This window comes from Pseudochaenichthys georgianus, chromosome 3 (assembly GCF_902827115.2).
Source record: "Pseudochaenichthys georgianus chromosome 3, fPseGeo1.2, whole genome shotgun sequence".
In the NCBI taxonomy this organism is placed as follows: Eukaryota; Metazoa; Chordata; class Actinopteri; order Perciformes; family Channichthyidae; genus Pseudochaenichthys; species Pseudochaenichthys georgianus.
In genome coordinates, this window is record NC_047505.1 from 47,574,458 (window position 1) to 47,601,546 (window position 27,089).

The following is a 27,089-nucleotide window of genomic DNA, read 5'->3' on the forward strand; positions in this document are numbered from 1 at the left end:
GGTTTAAGTGGAATAATCAACTCCATCCTACGTAATGCTTTCCTTAGAAAAAGAGATATTTATTGAAGTGAAGGGAAGACCAGTAGAAGTCCTAGCATTGTGTGGTTTATTTTTTATTAACTGCTTAATTGTCATGCTTGATCTGTTACATATAAAACACTCGGCTTGTACTGATTGTTTAGCCCACATAAAAATATACAGTTGATTTCTAGACTTCTTAGAAAATACAAAACAAATACACATTAAACAAAAAAGGGTCTTTTGGTGATCTGAAATGCTTTTAAGTTAAGTAAAAACGTAACAGTTCAAAAGTCATTCATAAACATCTCCCATATCAACAACACAAATATCTTTCCGACAAAAAGTCATAAATTATTACTCTTTAAAAACGTGTTTCATGATCTCTGCCTTACAGCACAACCAACGTCAAGCACTGCGTTCAATATCCACAGCAACATATGTAATACCTCAGTGGGGACATGTTGAAGAAATAAATAAATAAATAGAGTTGTGCTTCCAAGATAATCAAACAGCTGTTTCAGAATAAAAAATCTGGCAAAGTATTTAAACAATTCTTCCAACTTGTGTTCTAATTAGGATAATAAGGATTATTATCGATATGAAGATGACTTTGTGACATAAATATGATTCCGTTTGAGAAAAACAGGATTCATGTGTAAAGAATGGCGATCGTGAGCAACAGGTAGATATGTGAACAAGTGTGTCCCAATATTCTACAAAAATTAAATAAAACCTTTGTACTCAAATCGATACTTCACAATGAAAGTCAAATTCATGCCTGTACTGAGAACTGTTTGGCAGCAAAGCAGCTGCTGCCTCCTGTCCAGAGGTGGAATGTCTTCTGATGAGTAGCAGCTAACACTTGATCATGAGTAGATGGTGATAACTTCTCGACCTCCGCCTCGGACCAGCAGCACTCTTTCCAAGCCTTCAGTCAGCACCTCCAGAAACTCCATATCTGAGGGACACGTTAAAGGAATAGACCAGACAAACAGCAGCCACTTTTTCTATGACGCTTAAAAAAGCTTCTATGAAATTCAACATGAAGGCTTTTATCATATTGGCGAAGGATACAGTTCTCATCTCCGTCTGTGTCTCGAGGCGGCCCTGGCATGTTGAGCAGCACTAACCGAGCATCGTGGGACCTGTTGACGATCACCTCGTTCAGCTTCACGGCCGTGTGCATTCGCCGCACGTTGGACTGATCCCTGCAGCGCGGCAAGGGGAGAGAAGGAGAGTCGAATGGATTTGTGCGAATAACAGACTATTTTAAAGCAAGATCTTACTGGGTGACAAAGTAAAAAGGTGAAAACAAGGTAAAAGGTTGGCATTAAATGCTACATGTTTATAATGAGGCAGTTGCGATGCTAAAGCGACTCACGGTTTGAGGCTCATGAGTTCTCTGAAGTTCTCCGGTGCGTTTTTCCTGTTCCTCCTCTCAGCCTCACACTTCTCTCTTGTCCACGTCATCTGAACCTTCTCTGGGGGAGCCTCCACCACTTCCTCTTCCTCATCCGAGTATAGACTTCCCATTCGCACCAAAGAGTGTCTGTCCTTCACCAGCTGGGCCTGCATGCCATGGGAATGACACACGGACTAGTTGTCAATGAACTGTACGTGACTTAAATTGTTATTTATAGAATTGTACATCACAAGATTGCGCAAGATATTTCCGAAATGATTCACAACATCAGAAAATGAAGGCTCGGGAGTTCATTACGTATCATGCGGGATACGTTTTTTGAATTTGTGAAATATATTAGAAATGAACATTACACAAAAAAACGACATACCTCTCTTTCTCTTTCTGCACTGGACAGCCTCATTTGTCTCAACATCTGCGACCTCTGCTCCATCATTAATGTCCGCTCGTAGGTGTATGCCGAGATGTCGCTGTCATGCTAAAGTGTGTTATGCAAAACATAATTGTGGTTAATGCAACTTAATCACACTATGTGTCTGTTGCACATGGATCGAGTGAGCACGGAAGTTAAGTACATCCATTGTCATGTCAAGCAGTGATTTTTCTTTTTAAGCACCGGCACGTTTGTGGCAAAGGGCATCTGGTCTCCGTTGCAATTTTATCACCAAGTTCAATTCATGCTGGTCTTGTTGTTCCCATAAAAAGACGTCTTTACTTGGATTCAGAGAAGTGGGTGTGTAAGAGAGATCCTCACCATCTCCACCACCTCCACCTCCGCCTCTATTCTCAGCTGGTATAGGAACGTGGCCAGATCTTTCTTCATCTGGATGCTGTTGTCCTCCATCTGGGCCACAGTGAAGATGCGCATGCAGCATTTCTTCCAAACCTAAAATACAGATACAACCATGTGGTATTTGACCATGTGTACAATTGAATGAGTGTGACTATAATACTCACAGAAACATATTTCAGAAATAAAAGTGGAAATATCTTGAAAAGTGAAAACAACTCAAACTAACAAAGACTATTCAAGGAGAGCATGTTGAAGGTTTTAGAACTCCAAAGTAGCTCAAAGATAGCTGAGGTCTCACTTTATGCAGTTTGAGCAGGAAAGGCAGCAGCATTAGCATCCCGCCATCATGGACGATCCACCAAACGTCAATGTTGCCATCTGTGAAGCGTTCATGGTTGCTCGGGTAGAAGGACACATTTTTGGGCACCATCAGGGCGAGGTGAGCAGCTGTGGTGCAGCGGACTGTGTCTGAGGAGAGGAGGAAACACGGAGGCATGGATATTAACTGTACTGCATGAATTACTTTAGCTACAATGTACATTGTGTGCAAGCAAATGGAAACTAACACAAAATCTATTATAACATCCGCATTTCGTATTCAACAAGGCCATTCGAAGTATTTATAGCAGTGTAAAAACAGCAGTGTAAACAGTGTAAAGGAAACAAATCAAATGTCATATAAATACATTTAGAAACAGTCATTCAAAAGCCAAGAGAGCACACATTGAAATAAGCTAAAATAGAATAAATGTAAAATGCATAATACAGTTTAAAATATAAATAGTTATTTGATTTAATAAAAGGCATTGGCAAAAACAAAACTGTTTATAAGTTAAAGTTTATAAGAGTGAAGCATGTGTTAATTCAACAGCATGTTATGCTTGTTAAGTGTTCTAGGTGTCATGTTGTGAGCAGTATTGCAGTGAGACTCTTACTGATGAAAGTCTTCCAGGCCCGAGGGTCCTCGCTCTGCCTCCAGCCGTACGGCCAGCCCATCATCACCGTGTTGTGCTTCATGCCCCCCAGACCACAGGACTGGATCAGGTGCATTATACCGTCCCGCACCTTAGAGGCCACCACGATCTGACAGAAGCCCTTCACCCGCTCAATCTCCATCATGTGCTTAATGGCCTGGCAGAAAAAATAACGTGTGTCCATGATAACAAATAAAGAATTGACCAAATAAGCAGTTGACATAAAAAATTGTTACATAATGCTGTAACAAAACAAGTTAATATGTGTGACAGCTTTAAGTGCATGGATTTAAATTGGAACCTGTATGGATTTAAATGGCAACAAAAACATGGTTCATCAATTCAAATTAAATTACAAGGTTTTAGATTGGATTAAAATAACTGTATTCATCCCAAATTGGGAAATAGTTTTTTTACAGCAGCATGTCAACAATGCATTGCACATAAGTTAAAATATTAAAACATACCTGAGTATTCCCTGTGTAGCACAAACTATAGATAGACCCATGAATATTGGCTATAAGTAAATTAATGAGTGATTTATTTCACCAGTGGTTGTACAGAAGCAAACTTTGCTTTTTTCAATCTTTATTTCTTACAGATTAAAAAAATAACAAATAAAAAACAACAAATGTGAAAAACAGAATACCGTGTTGCTAAGATACAGTATTTATCCACATTCATGATAATAAGTCTTCATATTAATAATAATAAAAAATCATATGTGTCCGAAAGGGAGTAGGAGGAAGCAAATGCTTATTAATTTGCTTCACAAGACACATTACATTATGAAAAATGTCCCTAATTTGAACTGTAATGCATCATTGGCACCATATTGTAGTTACAACCACAAGCTGTTTCTAGCCGTGTCCTTAGATTAAAGTGACAAATGCTAGAAAAATCCGAAAAATTGAAAATTCCCATTGAAGCATGTTTTCGCTCCATTGTGCTTTTCAATTTACAAAAGGTGGTCATTTGTAACAATTAGCTGCAACACAGTACAATAGAGAACTGTGTGGAGCACGTGCAGCACACACCCCTTCTAGTATGTACCTGCTCAGCTGCCTGCATTTCCCCATAGCTTTCCAGGAAGTTGCCCTGGACTACCGAGCCCACAATGGTGAGACCCTTTCCCGCCTTCAGCTGCGAGGCAAAGGTGAGCAGACGAGGGTATTTCACATGGAGGTCTTCATCCAGCTTCAGCAGCACCAGCAGCTGAGGTCTGAAAGAGTCAAAGAAGGTCAATATGAGTCAGAGGCCTGGATCAAATGTGTCAAATCAGATGTGTTTGTGCATCCTTGTTAAAAGATTGTGTTATTGAGACAAATTCACATTATTTACCTAGGTTGCCGTTGTGTTCATTAATACAAAAAGAGTTTTATTTTGATCAAATTGGACACTTTCAAGTTGTATTGTCAAGCAGATTTCCTGTGATTTGCTTTTCAAAACACATAGGGTATACGATAAAGTGGGATAAAGGTGAACATATTTGAAAATGTGTTTATACATCCAGCTAACACATAACTGTTAATTCTATGGCAGTTAGAAGACACCGTTTCCCTTTGAATGAGGTCCTAATGACATCAGAATTAAAGAAATGCATATTTCTATTTAACACCTAGAATAACTCTCCCTGTTCTGCCACATTTTGGATACCTGGATTTTTTTAAACCACTGAATCACCCAGAAACTATTTACTGGGCTGCTCTGTATGGATAAGATTGAGATTAGATAAGATTGAGAAAATGTCTGAACAAAAATGAAATTGTGAGAGCGAGAAAAACAAAACATAAAAGGTCCAGCAAATGTATATAGCAAACTTAATATAAATAAAATTACTGTGTCTGCAAAGAGTAGGAAGAACATCATTATTAAAAGGAATGTTAAAATGTAAATTTATTGGACCCAAAGCACGCTATATGCCTTAGTGTCCACCCTACATGTTCTTATTACCTCACTACAGTTGTTCCATAAAAAAGAGGAAGTGCAGCATCACAGTGGTCATGTAATACAGCACACAATTCCCAGTTAGCATGATCACAATGAGCTTGGAATCTTCCCTCAGACGTCAACTTCCCTAAAACGACCGTCAATTCATAACTGCCAGATGGCACGTACGTGTCAGCATGGACAACAGCTGGTGGTAAACATCTCAAATGTTGTTTATTTTGTGTGGCATTATCATAATTATGTAGAGCCATTGTCATCCGATGTGGAAGACCTACTTTGTATGAGCTTTGTCCATTTGGATGCAACACGTTTCTCAAATGCAATTGACAGGATTTTGATAAAACTCACAGCTTCTCTCTAATCCAGAATTTAAAAAAATTAATTGTCTGCACACAAGCTGGGATCAGTCATCACAATGGGAACTATTTTCCAGTGGTCAGAGGGAGAGAGTGTGGCATGATTCTGTTAAATGTGTAAGCTCTATTCATAACCGAACACAGACGTGAACACAACTTGCAATATGGCTTCTCAGAAATGCAGTCCAATGGGGTTTTCTGTAAGATAAGATAAAATGGACTTTTATTAATCCCTCGTGGGGAATTTTTTCTCTGCATTTGACCCATCCTAGTGTTAGGAGCAGTGGGCTGCCATTTTGAACGGCGCCGGGGGAGCAGTGTAGGGAACGGTGCCTTGCTCAGAGATGCCAAGCCAAGTCCCTATCGACTTCGCCACCACCGCCCTACCTATTGAGAGTGCCTCTTGCAGGTTTAGCTGTACCTCCAGTTCTTGGTGTGCGGGGGTCCAACCTCCAGTCTCAACAGGGCGTATCGTGCGGCGCTGAGGGAAAGTCCTCTTATACCGTCCCCCCACTCCTTCTCTGCTCTGTTGTTGGAAGAGAGACAGGAAACAGACATGAGGAACTAAAGTGCATCCACTACAGATACACAACCATCATGGCCCCATGCAAGAATGTACTCTAACAAAAGTGTAAATGCTAATAAGTCATCATACATACCCTTGAAACTCTATGTATTTGTAGATCATCCCAGCAATGACCATGGCCACAATAGCGTAGTACCAGGAGGAGATGAACATCAGAGCCAGACACATACTCATGCCAAGGAAGGACAGAGCCCTGTGGATGTGACACATAAAGCCTGAGGTGATGTTTTTGCATACTAAGAAAACCATCAAGCCCATAGGACTAGTAACCCCACTCTCTACAAAGTATGGGGGGGATCCAGCGGTACTCACCAGTGGTAATATTTGAACCTTGGCCTCCAGTTGGGTGTGCGTAAAAGAGTCTGAACTGCACAGGCTAAGTTCACAAAGAGATAGCACATCAAGAAGAACCTATTGAATGAAGAAAAGGAGAATTTACAGCACATTTGAAGTCCATCATCCATGGTGTAGTTGGCCTTCACCAAACAGAGAGAGAGCGAGAGCGAGAGCGAGTGCGTGTGCGAGTGCGTGTGCGAGTGCGTGTGCGTGTGGTGAACATCGTTTTATATCTAGTAGGGTTGGTGTTGGTTCATATTTTGGTGTTTGTCATTGTTTAAAATACTGTCATATTATTGTGTGATCAAAATGGGTTGGTTGAGTTGGGTCACAAGGGTATGGAAGGCACTCATAGTGAATATACTGTGTGAGTGAGTGAGTGAGTGAGTGAGTGAGTGAGTGAGTGAGTGAGTGAGTGAGTGAGTGTGTGGCCTAGCATTACTATACTTGTGGGGACCTAAATCTGTTTACACAGTCACGTGTGGGGACTCGCCTCCCTTATGGGGACAAATTGGAGGTCTCCATGAGGGGAATCATTAATTGTAGGGTGAAGACTTGGTTAGGTTTAGGATTAGGGTAAGGGTTAGGCATGTGTTGGTTAAGGTTAGGATAAGTCTCCAGGAAATGTAAGTCAATGTAATGTCCCCTGATGTGCGTGCGCGCGTGTGTGTGTGTGTCTGGGAGGGAGGGAGGGAGGGTTGATTTCGTTTTTATTTTATTTCCGTTTGTCTGTATTATTATTGTTAGCTTACATATGTATTCTGTATTTTGTATATTTTGTAAGTAATTGCTGTCGTCACATTTTTCTTTTTCGTATGTACCTTTAGTTAATTAAAACAATATTTTAAAGAAAACATGTTGTGCTTTTGGTTGTTTATTAATCTCAATAAAAATGTGATCACAAAAAATATATATATAAAAATGTCCTATTTTTGCCATTGTGAGCTTACATGGAAAGGATAGGAGCCACCATGTCCAGTGAGGCTATAAGGATGCCCAGTTCAGCGATGAGGCCCGTCAGCAGTAAGGCCCACGTTGGCTCTCCATTGGCCTTTCCGTGACCAAACACCTGGAAACAAGACATTCCAAACACAGCGATGCAAATCACTTCATGCTTGATACTGCGTCATAGTCAAATAAGCATCCCATTCAAATTTCAAGTCACATTTCCGACACACTGTAAGTAATTTACATGTTATCATGAATATCCAAATCATGGTATGTTTAGTAAATAATATAAAACAGATGTGACCATGGGAGCTATTATGGTTTTGCTGCAACATTAGCTATTTTTCCAGAGGATGTGACGGGGTTGCACAATGTATCAACAACAACAACGTCTCACCCGGAGGAAGGGAATGATGTTGTCCTTGGCGATAGCCTGCAGGAGTCGTGGCGCCCCGGTGAGGGACTGAAGGCCCGCGCCCACCGTGGAGAAGAAGGAGCCAATCACAATAACCCATGGAGACGGCCAGGAGAGCGTACCCACCACCAAGGTTTTATGAACAGCGTCCCCAAACCTGCAAGAACAGACTGACTGAATATGACCAAGAATAAGACGACCATGACTTATTCAAGAGTCAAGCTCTGCTGTCATACACACAAACGCTACAGTGTAGTTTTTGGCAGTAAAATCCTATGACTCAGACTCCCCCAACATTTCAACATACAAAATACTTAAGACATAAAAAAGATAAGAGACATAAATCAGTAAAAATTGCACATTAAGGCACGTGAAATGCAGGGATGAGTAAACTATGTACATAACAAATTGAATAGAATAAAACAGTACAACTACTAAGTACTGATAGGTCTAATAAAATACTGCTTATTGCTATAATATATGAATGGATGTGGATTGTAAAAATACTAAATAAGATAATTCAATTCAGAGCTCAGGGATTTAATCGTCTTAAAGCCTGTGGGATAAAACTGTCCCTGAGTCTGATGTGTTTTTATAGCCGTTACATTTCCCAAAACTCGGGAGGAAGTCTGGGGAACATACGTGCCCAATATGGTTACACTTACAGCATGTCCCAATAGTGCAGTAAACAAACAACTTACTTGTCCCTGAGGACCACTCCTTCGATACAAGAACCAAACAGAACCACAGAACTGATATCTGAACAAGAGGTCAAGGCGACACACATATACATCTACTTTAGCATCTTTTCTGAAAGAACACAGTTGTTGATTTATTGTGGGTAATCGTCAAAAAAAGGATACAAACAAGAGAAGTAGTTGTAATGGCTAATATGGTTCCCACAGGGATGGACTTTTGAGCGTCCCGGAGATCTCCAGATCGGTTGGACCCTGCCATGATACCTGTAAGACAAAATACAGTTGGTGAAAACAGAGGAAATGTAAGAGCTGTTCAACTGTGCTCCCTGCTGGCTGGATCAGTGGTTAAGCTTGTTTAGTTCACTGTGTGATAGTTACTTATGTTAACATTTAATAACATAGCATTTAATGGCTTAATGTTGCATCCAAATTCAAACATTATAGATTTATGTTCAAGCAGGTAACTGGCACTTTAGTTCAAAATGATTGTTGAACACATTTGGAAATAATCAATATACAGTTTCATACTGTACGTAGACTGAGGTTTGTGTCATGACAGACCTTTGTGAAGGTTTTCTGTATGTCGTTGTAATACCTGTGGCAGACGGGAAGAAGATCCCCACCAGGAGCGTGAACGATGTAGCGATGTCTGCTGACACGTACATGCCAAAGTTGTCCGTGGCACCATGGACCTCCACTGACTCGAGCCCCACTTTCTCCAAGATCTCCCCCTTCCTTTGGTAGTCGCCCCACATGTTTTCTAAAAACAGAAGACATTTAAAACATTGGTGACACTTACATTAGAAAACAGTATCATTTTATAACGCATATGTTATTCATGATGCAGGCAAACTTTAACAGTATGCTTTCCAGAAAAAAGAAAACAGCTTGAATTTGCCACTGAATGATTATATCCTTAAAATTTACATTTATGCAATAAAGTTATGGATGCATCTTCATCTTGAATACATCCCAACACTGTATTTTACTTCTTAATCTGGATGTCTATAATAATGATTTACATACTTGCAACGTTGAGTTGTTACATTCATTATCTATCAACATCTCATGCTTTATACCTTAATCCCTAAATGTACCTTTAATAATCCCACTGCCCAGTCCAGGAATGCCCTGTATCTCCGTCACATTGTTCTGGAGGAAGTAGTCATCACACTGCGCGCTGCTCATGTTCCCCGGCAGACAGAACCTCTCCCACAGCTGGCTGGGCACCGTCATGTTGTCCTTTGTCACCGTTTTAGCACACACGTCGAAGCGATCTCTCACCAAAGTCCTGTTTCCCAGCATGCAGATCCTACGGCCAGGACAGGGACACAATACAGGGATTACGATGGTCGTGGAGCATTTCTCCAAACCTACATTATAGTTGAAAGGTTATCAAACTAAGTTATAGTCAAACTGTTGGACTGAGACATTTAATTGGTGGGAGATTAACGCCATAATAATAAGGACAATTGTATTAAAAAATAATATTAATAACTGAATAATATTTTTTATAAAAATTAAAACAATTATATAACTTATCCAGGTTGAAAAAGCATCTCCAACAAATCCATATAATTTCCATAGAAAACACTTCATCCATATTAAGGTCCTCGTAATTCACAATACTTTCTGTTAAGGTAGGGGTGTCCAAACTACAGCCATTGGTCCATTTTAGATTGGCCCTCAGCACATTCTAAAAGTATAATAGAATATGGTACACATCTGAAACATGTACTTCACTTATAATGTTCTTCTTAAATATATATGTACACATATTACAGAGTATTCATGTGCTACTAAGCCAAATGCTTCAATCAATTCAGTCAATTAAAGTTGAAAATATTTTCCAACAAATCGTACTTAGATCTTAGAATATTACTAAAAGCCCAAGCCTGAAATACCCACATGTTTTGTAAAGAAATCAAAAATAATGTAACCTTGCTAATGGAGAGCTGTGCTGTAGGCTGCTTTTCTTCTTTAAGCATTTTCAATTATCAAGAATAATTTAGCTAGATTTGATTGATTTTGCTAAATTATAACTTAACATACAGTATGAGCTGTACGTCACATGTGTCCCAGCCCTTCGTATGTTTCTCTGTATGTGGCCCTCAGTGAAAAAGGTTTGGAGACCCCTGTGTTAAGGCACATGTTTATATTAGCAAACCCTCCTTGCAGACTTACGTAAACTCTGGCGGATGAGTCATGGATTTTAATGCCCCGGCATAGATGGAGACAATTGAGATAATGACGCAGGCCAGGAAAAGAGAGGCCAGCTTGTTGACATATTTGACTCCAACAAAAACCACCACAGCCATCAGACTGAGGCAGATCGAGCCGTACACTCGCATGTTGTTCAGCATGGCACTGTCACCCCCAAGGGAGTCTGTGGCGTGAAATATGGCCGCCTGGGGGACCAGATATTTCTGAGGAGAAAATAAATCACAGTCCAGTTACTGCATGTATAAAATAAAAACACATAAAAATAGTGTTTGGAAATCATTTTGAAGCCTACCAATGTGAGTAATGTAACCACACATTAATATTTAAGCAAACTGACCAAGAAGATTTCGACGGCCCCCAATATGTACATGGCAGAGGCAAAGGTGGTGCCCAAGTAGAAGCACAGACCCACAGCTCCTCCAAACTCCGGGCCGAGGGAGCGTGAGATCATGAAGTATGCCCCTCCAGCTACAACAGCAAAACAAAGTGTTACACAGAGAGTTACTGGAAATACAAAACCGGTACTAGATTACATGCAGTGGATTCAACGATAAATCTCTGCTGCCCCCAAGTGGATAAAAACGTAATTTCAAAATGTAACTTCTACATCTATGCCGAGCAGTATGGAGATACAGTAAGTATACAGGTCCAGATAGAAATGTCTTACAAAGCAGTTCATGTCTACTAACTTGTCTAAAACATGGTATTTATAGTGCGGACGTCAGCATTTTGCTGGATACATTTATGCTAATGGGGCTATCTTTTTACATGACGTTTTCAACCTCAAAGAAGCAATAAGTACATTAGCTTTTAACAAGTCAACCCCCTGCTACTGCATTGGTTTCAAATTAGCCAAAACATTTCTGAGTGCTATATGTACCAAGGTGAGATTTTGAATTACCTGGAACAACACCATTCGTAGCAATGGCACTCATTGATATGGCCGTGAGCATTGTCTACAGAGGAAAGACAATATAAGTAATATGGAAAAGGCTTGGGAACTTGTAGATATTCAGTAAATATCCAATATTAAAATTGACATTAAGCACAGCTTCCCTCCAAGAAAACATGTCTCTAAAGATTTAGCATATGAAGCCTAAAGTTAAGACCACAGTAAGCTATTTGTTGAGTATGAAAGGTAATGGAAGCACTGACTAAAGAAAACATACAGGTCAAGGGGGCATTATTTGGCTTAAATAATTGCTGCTTCCTCTTTAACCATGAGGATCCTTTTGACTGGTTTAGCAAAGGCTGGCCCACATTGTTGGGGAATCAACCCAGTGCGCGCGCGCGTGCGTGCGTGCGTGCGTGCGTGTGTGTGTGTGAATACTAACACAAGAGCAGCACATGAGCACGATCAGGAGTGACTGCATGATGCCAGCCATCCCTACAATCCACGTCAGTCGGAGGAAGAGGATGACACCGAAGATGTTCTGGAGACACGGCAGGTAGACTCCCATCAGAGTGCCCATGTTGGGAGTCTGACAGAGAGAAAGAGGGAGGGGTAAAGAGATAGAGAAGGAGAGGGGAGAATATTGACCATGACATTTCAGGAAACAAGTGTATTGATCACTTGTATTGATTGATGTACTTTTTTTAAAGGTCATTCAATCATGTTATCATCAGCTCTTTGCATGCATGCAGGTCTCCCACAGCCACCGTGTGAGTGCAGAGCGTGCAAAGCCATAAGCAATCAATCAACAACTCTTAATACAAATCTAAAACTTGGATAGCGAGGCAGGGAGAGAGCAAGAGGTGGAGGATAATGTTTCTAAACCTCCATAGACTGAGTGATAGAAAAACAGTGGGGCCTAGTGTTCCACGGCTGTGTCCTGACCTTGGGGGTCCTCCTGCGCGAGGCCCCAGCGCTCTCCTCCTCCTCGTGCTCCTTCGCCCCCTGGGTGATGTTGGTGTAGCTGACCAGGCGGCTGAGTAGAGACGAGACCTTCGGCCGGATGTCCAGCTCTTCCTGGAGGAGGAAAAGAAGGGAGAAGTTGTATTAATGAGTTTGGTGCAAGTGGAACATCTTAAATAAATGTGGGGGAAAGTAACAGACCTCAAACAAAGCCAGGTTCCTGTCATAGAAGTCATTATTCTTGCTTGTAGCATCAGCACTGTTGAGAAATGGTCTGTCTTCTTTATGATTCCCATGCCCTGTTAGAGAAAGGAAAACAAGACATAAGACATATACAATCTATAATATACAGGGGAATATCAACCAAACAATATTTCTCTGCAAATACTTGTTCTTTGAGATATATTGGAGGCATCCTGATACATCATGCACTGTAACTGCAACAGCACATCATTGTGATCCGCTGATATGACACAATGAGATGATAAATAAATAAAGTTCATAGAAATCGGCAAAAATATCTGCGTTAAACTGGGAGGATTAGTATTTACTGCAACAACAAGACTTTATGTTTACATAAAATATGAATGTAAAACTATGGAGTTACGATGACTGGGCTTAAAGTGTCGCCATTAAAAGCCACAGTCCCTTTGATTCTTTCACATGTTGTGCAACGTGAAATAATGTCCTTGAAGTTATATTTAGTTCAAATATACAATGGGTCAACAGAGATGAATATTATTGGTGCACATACTGTATAATAAAACAGTTGTGGTTTTAATCAATGTCATCCAATTTGGATCACAAACCTTCTAAAGTGCTGTTAATACAAGCAAAAGATAAATGAAAAGTTAAAAAAAGGATTTGATGTGGCATTGTCGAGATATTAATTAAGCCCAGCGTTATTTCCTGTGCAGCAATTAAAAAAACGTAAGTAGAAAAATGCAATGTATTTTTATATACCAAATACAGTGTCTTCATTGCAATGCTTGTAAATATACATTAGTACAACTTCATAATCTTCATGTAGTAGAAAACACAACCCATGCTGAGAAGCTGCAGAGAAAGGCCAAAAGCAGCACAGATCCACTAAGCAGTGTCCGCAGATAAACAGCCGTATAATTAGATTTTACTCATTAACTTCTGCTTTTGAAGAAAGAATCAAGCAGAGGAGAACACACTGCCTGCGGCGATTATTACACGCAAAGTATGAGTGCAGATGTTATCACACACAGGCACGCACCTCATTACCGAGAAATAACCTACGCTGTGGTTATTAGAGCATGTAAACTTTGACAGAGGCATCTTTAAAACCCAGATTAATCCTCCAGCAAAAAGTCTGCCAATTTACCAAGTGAGCATGACATAGAAAATAATCTCAACAGTGATGAAGAAGTCTAAGCGTTGCTGTAAGTGGTTGAGGTTGAATGCTGCTCTGCACTCACCTGTGTTCTGTGTCCCACTGCTGCTGTCTCTGTGGGTGAGCATAGTTATGAGCGGTGTGCAAACTGCAGCAGGACTCTGAGCTTGAGCCTAGGGAATTGTCGATTACTATCCGGGACACTCGGTCACCCAGGCTGATACTCCATCAGGGGCCTGATCTAGCACATGGTGCATGGTGAGGGGGGTGAGAGGTGGGCAGCGTAGGGTACTGTAGTAACTTCCTGACTAACAAACACATGCAGAGCACAGGTCGGCTCATAGGGATACAAGAGCCTTGGGTTGGGTTGAAGGTATCTCCAAAAAGTGCAGTATTACAGCATCTGTAGTATTACATGTATTCACGTTCAGTTTTGATATATTGGATATATTATCCTTCAAACGTTTTTTCCCCATGCAATTATTCCAAGAATATAGCAAAAAGCAAAAACAATGCCTTGTATGAAGAGCTGCAACAAGTATGTGTCTTATCAATTAACTTATTGACAGAAGGTCATTGCTAACTACACTGAACAAAATATAAACGCAACACTTTTGTCTTTGCTCCCATTTTTCATGAGATGAACTCAAAGATCTAAAACATTTTCTATGTACACAAAATAACCATTTCTCTCAAATATTCTTCACAAATCTGAAAAAATCTGTGATAGTGAGCACTTCTCCTTTGCCGAGATAATCCATCCCACCTCACAGGTGTGCCTTAGGCTGGCCACAATAAAAGGCCACTCTGAAACGTGCAGTTTTGCTTTATTGGGGGGGTCTGGGGGGGTCCAAAAACCAGTCAGTATCTGGTGTGAGGGGTAGGGTTAGGGTAAGGGTAATGTTGTGAATCGAGTGGCCTGTGTTCGTCGTCCATAACATACGCCTGCCCATACCATAACCCCACCACCACCATGGGCCACTCGATTCACAACATTACCCTACCCCTAACCCTACCCCTAATCCTACCCCTCACACCAGATACTGCCTGGTTTTCGGACCCCCCCCAGACCCCCCCCAATAAAGCAAAACTGCACATTTCAGAGTGGCCTTTTATTGTGGCCAGCCTAAGGCACATCTGTGCAATAATCATGCTGTCTAATCAGCATCTTGATATGCCACAGCTGTGAGGTGGGATGGATTATCTCGGCAAAGGAGAAGTGCTTTGTGAACAATATTTGAGAGAAATGGTTATTTTGTGTAAATAGAAAATGTTTTAGATCTTTGAGTTCATCTCATGAAAAATGGGAGTGTTGCGTTTATATTTTTGTTCAGTGTAGTTTGATAATCATTGTATTGTTGAAGTAATTTGTTTTTTAAAGGCAGAAAGTAATATTTTAAGCCTGTATTTTAAAGGAGATTTGCAAGGTTTAATATCATATTCAGTATATTTGGGTGATGTACTGACAAAAGGAGATATTTAAAGATATTTGACCTAAGGCTTTAGGAATTGATGTGGACATTTTTCAATATTTTAGGCTAAACAAATAGATACAAATTGGACATTATCTGCAGATTAATCAATATTGCAAACATTCATTAGTTGCAGTGTCATTTTGAAACAAATAACCTGATGTTCCAGGTCTCTATGAAAGAAAGGTTTGTGTAAAAAATGTCTAAAGGATGCAAATACCAGAAGAAAATGAGTTAATCATCTGGAGCATGAAGGCTAAACTCCCAATGGTCTGACTCTCTTTAAACCTTACAACCACACAGCAGGATCAGAGTTATGGTGGAGACAAGATGATAAAACATTGCCAACACTGTCCTCTAGTGTCATCTTGCTGTCAGTGGCACGGGATAAAAACACAACAAAGTGTTTGAAGCAGCAATGAGGGGAACCTTCTGTGTGAAGGAGATCGAGGATGTTTTCTTTGCCCTACAATTAGCCAAAGAATACACTATGTTTTAAAAGGTTTCCACAGGACATTTTACTCAATCATTACTAGATCCTGATATTAAACCGAAAATAGTTCAGCTTCCGGCTCAGTCTATTTCAGAACCTGCAAAACAGGAGACAGCGGGGATCTGTTGTTAATAACCTCACCTTAAATGTCTAATTAAAAAGATTAAAGTTGCCTGTCATGAAGGCACATACGAGTCATGCTGTGTGCCCAGAAACAAAACAGAGGCTTTACAGCAACGTGCACTGACATGTCACCTGTGCCCCCCCCCTGGCTGCCAGAAGATCAAAGATGCCTGTGCTGAAGAACTGACACATTCACACAAGGGTGAACCAAGGCAGAGCAGTAAATCAGGGAGGGTCACGACTTCTACTTTTCTAGTTTTTCTTACTCTGTTTAGATCTTTTTTTGGGGGCGATTCTTAGCGGAGTTCTTTACTCCGTATGTGAACCCTTTGGAATGACCTGGATTTCTGCATAAGTTGGTCATAAAATGTGTTCTGATCTTCGTCTAAGTCACAACAATAGACAAACACAGTCTGCTTAAACTAATACCACACAAACAATTATATGTGTTGATGTTTTTATTGAACACACCATGTAAACATTCACAGTGCAGGGTGGAACAAGTGTGTGAACCCCTAGGCTAAAGACTTCTTCAAGAGCTACTTGGAGTCAGGAGTCAGACAACCTGGAGTCCATCAATGAGACGAGATTGGAGGTGTTGGTTAAAGCTGCCCTGCCCTATAAAAAATACACACCAGTTTTGAATTTGCTATTCTGAAGAAGCATTGCCAGATGTGAACCTTGCCTCGCACAGAAGAGCTCTCAGAAGACCTACCATTAAGAACTGTTGACTTGCATAAAGCTGGAAAGGGTTATAAAAGTATCTCTGGAAGCCTTGATGGTCATCAGTCCACGGTAAGAAAAGTTGTCTATAAATGGAGAAAGTTCAGCACTGTTGCTACTCTCCCTAGGAGTGGCCATCCTGTAAAGATGACTGCAAGAGCACAGCGCAGAGTGCTCAATGAGGTGAAGAAGAATCCTCGAGTGTCAGCGAGAGACTTAAAGAAATCTCTGGCACAGGCTAACATCTCTGTTGACGAATCTACGATATGTGAAACACTGAACAAGAATGGAGTTCATGGGAGGACACCAGGGAGGAAGCCACTGCTGTCCAGAAAAAACATTGCCGCACGTTTGAAGTTTGCAAAAGAGCACCTGGATGTTCCACAGCACTACTGGCAAAATATTCTGTGGACAGATGAAACCAAAGCTGAGTTGTTTGGAAGGAACACACAATGCTATGTGTGGAGAATCCAAAGGGTTTTTCTTGCAACTGTAGATGCAGTCAAGAATATTTACTTAAGGATCTGCTACGGTTTAGTTCCCACATATTTTAACTTAAATAATGGTAATACTGCAAATATTTAAAAAAGCATGAACTATAAGCACTTTGAGTGTTTATAATTGCCATAAGACTGGAAGCATCCTTTGATTAAATGTACCATGCTCTCAATAGCTATACCTATATTAAAGCAAACATAGTGTGTAGCGTAGGTTTTATCCCTGAACGAATAAATTACACTTTTTAGACACACAGAAACAGAGGGATAGCCCGGTGACCTAGCTACTGAATTTTACAAAGGAAAAATAATAAATCAATTCACTTTCAACATAAAATGTCTGTATTTTTGTTAACTCCAAATAATAAATCAGTACATCAAACAAACATACTCATGTCACAGACCATTTACCAGATCAACTTAACTCCAATACATACACAAACAAAATAAGCCAAGTTAACTCACAAAACATCCTGGGGATTGACTGTGAGTGAGTATGGGGGAGGGGAGAAGTCTTTTTTGTCCTTTGTCACTCAGTTTAGGAGTGTATTTCAGGGGATAAGGATGTGTGAAAGTAAAGTTTTAAAGTGCAGCTTTAAAAGTCCAGAGGGTGGTGTGTGTAGAGTGCTAGAGGAGGAGAAATTATATTGGTGTAGTGAGAACCACTTATCTGAGGGTGACAGGCCAGAATAGCTCACTGGATTGCAGGGTTAACTTGGAAGGGGAAAGTTGAATGTTTCCCCAACAGCTCCTGGGTTCAGTGGCAAACACAGCCTGATTCAGCTGATGAAGTCCTCAAGAATCCACTTTTCTCCTTGTTCGATTCCGACTTCCTCTTGCTTCTTTCTCCCTCTGTCGAATGACATGCTGTCCTTCTTTTAACAGCACACAGGTGCCAATCATTCTCTTGATTGTTTCCTCCAGTTTCTCTCAGGGGTGCTTGATTAGCCACTCCCCTTTTTCTCAGGGAATCTGTAGGAGTGGGTTTACTTTCTCCCTGTCCTGCTACAAGTGAATGCCAAAAGCAAATGTGTTGACAGGCTGATGTGTCTAGGTTTTATTTGTTGTCTGTTTAAAACCATATCAATGTTCAGGGAAGATTCTTTGTTGTCAAAGTATTGTCAGAGTGCAAAGTAGGCCTACATGACATTGAAACAAAAAACAACATGTCAGGGCAAGTCTACAAAGACAAAAAAAAAATTGTTTATGATTTGTTATAGGTCTAACAAATGAAGCTCAGCGCAAGTTCAACCAGGAAGACCTTCTTTACTAATTCATTTATTATGCTATGTTACTAGGCCACTCTCTCTCCTCTCAATAACGGCCCGTCCACACAGCGGCGTGCGTTGACGCTTCACCATTCACTTTGAGTGATGACGTCACTTTTAGCCGAAATGCATCGTGGGAAGCGACGTGGAGCGTAGCTGGCGTGGCTCGCTGCAAAAGTTGAGCAATGTTCAACTTTTGACGCCTCGGCAGAAGCGTCATCCAATCGAATCATATGCCAGTACAAGCTCTAGCCAATCAAACCGCTGCTTGTGTGTCAGGGGCGGGAGATTCATGTGATTGGTTGTTGGTCGAGTTTCAGACACGCCCGCCGGCAAGCGTCAGCGCACACCGCTGTGTGGACGGGCCGTAAGTGATCGGGGGCGTCACTCCCCAGTTTAACCAATCACTTCGCTCTATTCTCACAAGCCTATCATAGCGCTCCGCTAACCCTTTTAAATCTGCTCTCCCCTCTGACACCTGTCATATCAGGTGACTCGATGCAACCCTCCTCCACCCCTTTTCAGCTCCTGTCCCTCTGAATCCAGGGTCAAGCCAAGCCACTCCCCTTCAGACCGAACCCAACTATCCATTCACCACCACCAGTGTCTAGACCCCGGGGGTTTCATCGGATCGGTTCTCCCCTCCCGAATGATACTCCTGCACAACGGGGCCTAATCGCCAAAACTCCATTACATTCATTCGTGTATTCCTGGCAATAAATATGTATTCTTACATCAAAACCGTCTCTCCTGATTGAACAACTGTGAGAAAGTGTCTCCTTCAATCCTGTAGAAGAGTTTTTCACAAATTAGGGATTTGATTTTGCATTTCAAGTACAGTAGCCTTCAAAACCTAACCTGACCCTAAGGCAGGAAGAAACTTCACCGTAATGTCTCAACTTTTTTAAAAGCTGTCATGGAAAACAATATCCCACCTTGTCCATAAGCTTATTCTGCTTAAGTATTAAACTTCCTCTTTAATAAACACTCAAGACTTAACACTGAGGCAGAGCAGTAATGTAGTAGGGCGTATAACTCTACTTTGTGCAGATAGTATGTGTAGAAATGCGTGCATGTGTTTGTGAAAGAGAGACAGGCTGTAAAAAGGGACTGTGTGCATTTCCTTTGGACCCTCGACTTTAATAAGCTGCATGCCTTCATAGCATGTGACTATGCCTCTGGGTTGGGCAAACATAATACAACTGTTGCTTGGCAGCGGGTCAACTAATGAAAGGAAATGTATGCTCTATTGTGCAGTGGATTCAGCTCATTGTTTATGTGTCTGGGCCTGTAAAATGATCCTCCAAACACAGAGCCACTCTGACCTTTTCAAACCAGCTGTAACCAACCAGCAATCCTAACTAAAGTAATACAACTTTGATGTGTCATATATGGAGTGTTGCTATGTAGAAACTCATTGAGCTCTACCACCAGGATGTGAATGATAAGATCAACAACTCATTTCATTTTATCATTTATTTGAATAGGGACAATGTACATTAATGAACACTTTAGAGCAATAATGCTTCAAGTGTAAATATGCCGGATTATAGCTTTGAGCTAATTTCCATCCGTAGTCCCTGACATACAACATATAAGAACATGACATTTGTAAACATAGCAACACATAAATACATGATATGAAAAAGAACAAGAGCAGCACACACAAGTATTTTCCACATGGCAGTACACTATAGCAGCTACGACATATTAAGTGCAAGAGATGATACAAGAGATGCATCAAGTGCAAGAGGAGATACCCCTGTGTTAAAGTGCATTTAGCGGTGATTGCACGTCTGGTTGTTTCTCAACCATTCTTTGAGTTGTCCTTTTTATTTCGTCCGGTGTGTTTTTTGTGGATGAATTCTCCTAAGGGAGGAGGGGGGGGGGGGCAGTCCATGAACAGGAGGTGTCCAAAAGCTCACAACAACATGACGCCTTTGATTCATGATGTGTTTTCATGTGTATACACTACAGCAGGGGGGTCAAACTCAATTTCATCGCGGGCCACATTAGCATTATGGTTGCACTCAAAGGGCCGGTTGTAACTTTCAATCTCAATCTTTATTTATGTATATAGCACATTCAAAACCACCTCAGTTGACCAAAGTGCAGGGAACAAATATAAAATAACACAATAGGAGTAAAATAATAAAACAATAATTAAGATAAAAAGCACAATAACTATTATTGAACTTCATAATTAACTACGTCTGAAAGCAGAAGTCTAGGGCAATGTTCAGTGTGCATTTCACAAAATGAGATGCATTGTGGGACATGTAGTTTATGGACAACGTGCTTCTGTGAAGCGGCATTCAACCGTGTAATAAACACATTATATTATTTGCAAGCTCTTGCGGGCCACATACAATGAAGTTGAGGGCCGGATTTGGCCCCCGGGCCTTGAGTTTGACACCCCTGCACTACAGAAATAACACCGCTAATATTATGTTATAGTATGGGGCACCACTGTGGACGCAGGGTACAACAACATTAGATGTGGTAGGTATCATAATTGCGAATAGTAACATTTAATTGAGTGCAGCTATCCTCCTACATTGATGATAGCAGAGGTCAAGTCAAATAATGTACCGTTTATTAGATGCAGATATGTTCATGAAAATGTTCTCAACCATCGTAAACCAAGTAGTAATTTCATAATGATTCAGGGGGATGCCCACCTTCTATACTGTGTTCATCCTAAACTCCGTACAATGCACTGATTGACAGCGCCCTTAAAAGGAAAAAAACGTGTGCAAATTCTAATCTGGAGGTTATACAAATACACATGCTCAGCAGGTATATCTATTCCAAGTGAATATTGTAAACTATGAATCGTGTCCCTGTTGGAACATTTGTGCATGTTTTAGTTAGCATTGCACTTGTTCTCCTCCTTAGCTCGTGGCACGACACAGAATAATGTCTGCTGTAGCAATGGGCCGACGTTAGCTGTAATGACTGTGTTTCATGCAGAGCCGCATCTGAACACTGGAATGCTAACCTGCTGAGCCGTACGGCAAAACATATTATCTCTGATGTGTGCTAATGATGAGAACAGGACGGCAGCTCAGCCTGAGTACCTCTGAGGGGTAAAGGTGGGCGAGAAGAGGTGCATCGGACAATAGACTTTTGAAAAGACAGAAATTAACTAAATAGGCAAGCACATGGTGCAGAACTAACCAGTAAACACACCCAAAGTGTGGCAAGTACATGCACTTAACAATGTTTCAGCAGTATATTTCCAGCAGACTCAGCATTTACTTTCTACATGTGATAAACTGAGGCATTGATGAACAACCACTGCCTTGTTTATCTACACATGATGTCCATGGTAATATCATAAACAGCACACTGCCACGGAGGTAAACAACAAGATGCTAATCCCTCAGTACATTCAGTACTTCATTAAGCTGTATACTGTGACGTCCGAAGAGCAGGTTGGAAGTATTAGTGACAGCACTTAGCTCGTAAACAAATGATAGAAAGTGAACGAAAAAACTGCCTTCAGAAATATCTTGGCTGTTAAGTAAGTATGTGTGTTATCGTTGTTCAAAATAAATCAGACACCATTTTTAAGAATGGGGGTTGAGTTCCATTGTAGCTAATGAAAACAAAGTTACTATGTATTACTATAAGACGTCCAACCAAGACTGTTGTAAAAGTCATTTCTCATTTACTCCTACTTTTATGTCTAAAAATAAAACAAAGTAACATACAATTTAGATGCCGGCTCTTAGAAATGCAATGAAGAAGCTCCTGTTGCTGTCATGCTTAGGCAGGAAGGTGGACCCAAGAGCAGCATAAAATAAGAAATCAAGTATTCTCAACAAAAAGTGAGTTTTAATTGAAAAAAATAGCTGATAACAAAGAGAAACTGATAAAAAGGAAACATTTACCAACCGGGGAGCAAGAGGTAGGATCTGGAAAAATCCAACAGGGACAATTATGGGAACGACGACAAACTGACAAGGGATGACAAGACTATACTCACAAGACTAATCAGAAAGACAAGATACAGCTGGAGAGGGCAACAGGTGAACAAAATCAGACAATCAGTGCGTGCTTCTCAATGTCGAGGAAGGCTGCTCCAGAGCCACTATTTCAAGGATGCTACGTCATCGAGTCCCACCGAAGGACTGTTCCAATGTCCAACATATTTGGAATTCTCCCGAGGCCGGCGTACTTCGTTGCGGGAAATGTCGAGGCTGCACATGTGTAGACTCTGTGGTCTTAAAATCCCCACAATGCTTTGCGCACGGACCAATTTCCAAATCTTTGGCGGAAATCGCACTCCATTTATGGCGGGGCCTCGCATATGACGCACACCTGCACACCTGTTAGCCTGTTCCACCATTCTTCGTTTTCCGAGGCTAGGAAGGATTCTTGCATCGCTTCTGAAGGACCTGACTCGGAGGGACTTGTCCTACCAAGGAAGCGTCCTCGACATTGAGAAACACCCCCTGACTCGGAGGGACTTGTCCTACCAAGGAAGCGTCCTCGACATTGAGAAACACCCCCTGACTCGGAGGGACTTGTCCTACCAAGGAAGCGTCCTCGACATTGAGAAACACCCCCTGACTCTGAGGGACTTGTCCTACCAAGGAAGCGTCCTCGACATTGAGAAACATCCCCTGACTCAGAGGGACTTGTCCTACTAAGGAAGCGTCCTCGACATTGAGAAACACCCCCTGACTCGGAGGGACTTGTCCTACCAAGGAAGCGTCCTCGACATTGAGAAACACCCAGGGGTTTACTTAAAAGACAGGAATTAAAACAATAAAAGACACAAAGAGGGAAAACATTTCAAAATAAAACAACAAACTATTAACACAAAAACTCAAACCCTGACATGCTGCTTTTCTTGAAGTAACTTCTTCTTTAATGTTTCCCTTAATTTGAATAGCTAGAATTTGCCTGCAATCACGAAAGAAACATTTTCCTTATCTTATTCAACAGAATTGTCTGAGCATTTCTCATGTACTGGATCCTGATAATGTCCATAACTTGCACCACAGAAAGCCACAGTGTGAATCGTTCAGACTCTAAACCATCTATGCTTTCATCTGTAGTACTGTATCTATTTTTGCATTGATCTGTTTGGTGTTAAAGTGAGAGGGTAGATGAAAACACTGAAGGCATTTGCTTGATAGGAGATCCTTAGGAATGACTGGAGAAACATTGTCTGCTGCTCTGCCGTTGTCACTTTGATGTGAATGAGCAGATGGAACAGAGATGGCAGATGATTGGATGGCGAGATAGTGTATCATAGGAAATGATGCGTGTCAAATCCGTCATTTAAAGCACAATCTTCTTTAACATCTCTGACAAGTATTTCAAAGGCGTAAACTTAAAGTTGTGAAGGGCTGTGTAAAACTGAATCTGAATATGTTCCAACTTTCTCATCAGCTCCACACAGTGCGTCTAAGTGTATCCGAGTAGTTCCCCAGACAGGAGGACAGGAATATCTTTCATTAGATAAGGGGTATCCAAACAACAATCTCCAATTCAGCCACTTATTAGGTTTCTCAGCACCTGTTTTGTTTGAGGCCAATAAAAGCCAGAGACATACTTGCACAACATGGTTACCGTACAGTATTTAGACAGCTGCACATTCTTTGTTTTTACAATAACAATGAAGGAAAGAAAATGCTTATTAACTTATCAAAACAATGGGTCAAATGACGCTGTTATAATCATAGAGGGGATACAAGTTAAATGTAGGTATATACATTGTATTTCAATGTAATGTGTTAACAGTACTTTCTCTAGCAAGTTAGCTATATTTAGTTCATGGGATTTTATTTCACATAATCTCAGACTGGAAACTGTATAGTTTTACAGGCAGTGCTGAAGAAGAGAAACGTGTGTCTCTTTAAAATCATTAATTTGCCACAAATTTGTTTCCACATTTCTTTCAATTCTTTCCAAGGCGAAAAAGCAAAAGCACTCATCACAACAGAAACTTTTATAGACTTTAAAAGATTATATTCGTCATTACTTTTACCATCTGCAAATGAACAAGATATCAACCAGCTCTTGGTAAAACGACTGGAGGCAATTCCGGCTTGGGAAAGGTCATGTTCCAAACAAACAACAATCCAATATGCAGCCTTTAGAAGAAGTCAGAAGTGCAAGTCTCAGCAACAAACTGTCCGAGTTGCTCTGCTCAGGGGGCACAGCTACAATGAGCACAGTGTTGATCCCGTCCTGCTGAACAGAGCCCAGCTCTCAGGCCGAAACAGACTCGCACTGTGTCACTTCCTCCGAGCTGCAGACGTCACACTGGAGACCCAAACCCAAGCCCACCACTCCCATGGTGAAATCATCCAGAACACGCAGGCTCTTTAAGATGGTGATACCACAGCAACAACAATCCCACCCAACTTTGAACTGCCTGAATATTTCATAATGCTGCATGTTGAACTGAAGTTGGAAAAATACCAAACATGTACGACGTGCTACAAGACTACAGTTAAAAGTAAGTCTTACCAAGTTCTACTATTGTTTCTCAAAACTAAAACCAATTTCTTTTTTAAATTGTACTGAGAAAAAAGTCTGGCATTACACTCTTATATAAAAAAAAAAATTGACTTGAGTAGCTGTTTCTGTTTCTTTCCCACGTGTTGAACTTAATGCAAACAAACCATCACATCATTCCTCACAGTCTCACTTCCCTGCTCTTCTTCTCCTCCTGTTGCTCAAACTTTCCAACATATACTCATCCTCTCAGCTACCCACTATGTTTAATAGTTGTTGTTGTTGTTGTTGTTGTTGTTGTTGATGTTGTTCTCAGGAAGCTCTCCTCGGTTGAAAGAGAATTATGACAGCAGGAAGACGAGGGAGGCAGCAACAAGTAAGTGCGAAACGCAACCATAAAACAGGGGGTTATTTCAGGACATCTGCTTTTCCTTCTACAGAGTCCTGCTTCGACAACATTCATTCCACGACTTTTTAAGACTTAAATCACAGTTTTTAACCCCAGGCTACTATCTTGAGTTCCTGCTGTTTGAGATTTGCCTCTGAAGGGTAACTTCCATGCATTCATGGACAGCTAGTTCAACATCCTTCTTGATACGCTTCAAGCACCAGTGTATCTGATCCGGGTGGCTCACTTTACCTAGATCTCCTCATCTGCATGGCTAGTTTTCTTCCACATGCTTCCACGTGCACTCATTATCCACACAGACACAGATCCCATCCCCGTACACATGATGTCTCTCAAACACTACAGGCTCATTCACACAGTAACAATACTTGTACGAGTCGTAAGCCTTGCATCCTGGTCACTTCCTGTGTTATTCTGTCGTAGGGAGCTCACAGTCAGCCTGACGTGTTAAGGTAGTATAAGTGGGTGACCAGTCAGTTTGTGGGTTTCATCCCAGCATGGCCTTCTGGGCACTCAAAGCGTGGGTGCTTCATAACGGCCGCACCCATGTGTGTCTTTTATTAAAAAACGTTCTTCCCGTTGTTGATTCACTCCCAGCCCACACAAATCAGTGCTGCTCTCTGTTAATCCTACCCAGCGGCTACAAAGCCTTCACTCCTTGTCTCCTTGTCTTCCCTCTGTCCTCCCTTTCTCTTCTGTCTGGGATTGCCCCTCCTCCTCTCTCTACATGCTTACACAGTGAATAAACAAGTGAGTGACAAGCTGCGAAGAAGGACAAGTGAGGAGGGAGAAATCTGCTCCGACGTTGTTGAGCAGACAATGTTAGTGAAAGGAAACCCTCCCCTGGCACAAAGCGAGCTCCATCTTTTGTGCAAAGAAGCACTTGAGGCCTTTTCTTGCTGCGGCGGTACCGTGGCCCCCCTCAAACAGTCCCAGCCCTGTGGTGAGTGTGTCCCCCCCCCCCACGGTTCACCCCTTTCATTGTTGTGGCTGTCTTACTCATACTGTATGTCCTGGCATTTCATTTAAAAAGACGTTTACATGTTGGAAAAAGTGCTCCCAACATGCCATAGGTACTGTTTTTACTTTACTCAAAGTGAGCTGTCAAAAACTGCTGTAGGAAGAACTGCTGTCTGGCTCTGGAGAATTGCCATGGTAACCATAAAATCAGCTGTTCAGAGTGGACAAAGCAGACCTATCCCATGCTTGGGCAAAACTCAAAATCAAGTATTACTTAAAGGGCATTTTGTGTCAACTTTTAACAACAAAAGTAGTTGTGTCAAAGCTTAGAGGTAAAAACTGTTTATGTAAAAACATGTAAACAGTTTATGTAAAAGTGATGTACTCACCATCAGAGCTGAAAGTGTCCTGATGATCCTGCCCAGTGTGCCTGTAATCCACCCAGTTGATCCCCTCTAGGCTGTCATATCTCTCCTGAGCTTGATCCTTCACCGGTACCACAGTGAAGTGAGGCATGTTTTCATCCCTGTCCTCTGCGTCTCCAGATCAGCAGCTCAACATAGCAGGCTAGCTGTTAGCCTCAGTTCAACTCCCACTAATGGCAACTACATTCCACTACACTGTGCTCACTTCCTAGAGGCTATTATCATACACCCCGCCCACAGGACAGCCCCTCCTGAGCTCTTGGTGTGAACAGAGAGAGTATGGAGGTCTCAGGGATGCATTTGG

General features: G+C 41.3%; 1 protein-coding gene across 2 annotated transcripts; it reads right to left on the bottom strand.

Moving 5' to 3' along the window:
* Positions 1 to 95: 95 nt before the first annotated feature.
* Positions 96 to 27,089, bottom strand: slc12a4 (solute carrier family 12 member 4). Of its 2 annotated transcripts, none has more exons than XM_034077088.2 (24): positions 26,750 to 27,089; positions 12,780 to 12,877; positions 12,561 to 12,692; positions 12,058 to 12,204; positions 11,625 to 11,679; positions 11,061 to 11,191; positions 10,685 to 10,926; positions 9,598 to 9,812; positions 9,096 to 9,260; positions 8,666 to 8,764; positions 8,504 to 8,561; positions 7,785 to 7,959; positions 7,390 to 7,508; positions 6,416 to 6,514; positions 6,177 to 6,296; positions 5,939 to 6,043; positions 4,265 to 4,433; positions 3,173 to 3,368; positions 2,536 to 2,705; positions 2,199 to 2,330; positions 1,815 to 1,922; positions 1,403 to 1,590; positions 1,096 to 1,229; positions 96 to 979 (listed from the first exon to the last, which is right to left on the bottom strand). In XM_034077088.2, the coding sequence occupies exons 1-24, from the start codon at positions 26,874 to 26,876 to the stop codon at positions 888 to 890; spliced, it is 3,276 nt and encodes a 1,091-aa protein (XP_033932979.1). In that variant the 5' UTR covers positions 26,877 to 27,089; the 3' UTR covers positions 96 to 887. The 2 variants fall into 2 exon arrangements, with proteins under 2 accessions (XP_033932979.1, XP_071063361.1); XM_071207260.1 differs by lacking the exon at positions 26,750 to 27,089 and adding an exon at positions 17,712 to 18,000.

Coding starts and splice junctions, on each gene's coding strand:
- slc12a4 (XM_034077088.2), bottom strand. CDS start 26,876: ATGCCTCACTTCACTGTGGTACCGGTGAAGGATCAAGCTCAGGAGAGA. Junction 11,192..11,624: donor TACGAATGGTGTTGTTCCAG/GTAATTCAAAAT, acceptor TTGCTGTTGTAG/CTGGAGGGGCATACTTCATG. Junction 3,369..4,264: donor AAATGCAGGCAGCTGAGCAG/GTACATACTAGA, acceptor TTTTTCTGCCAG/GCCATTAAGCACATGATGGA.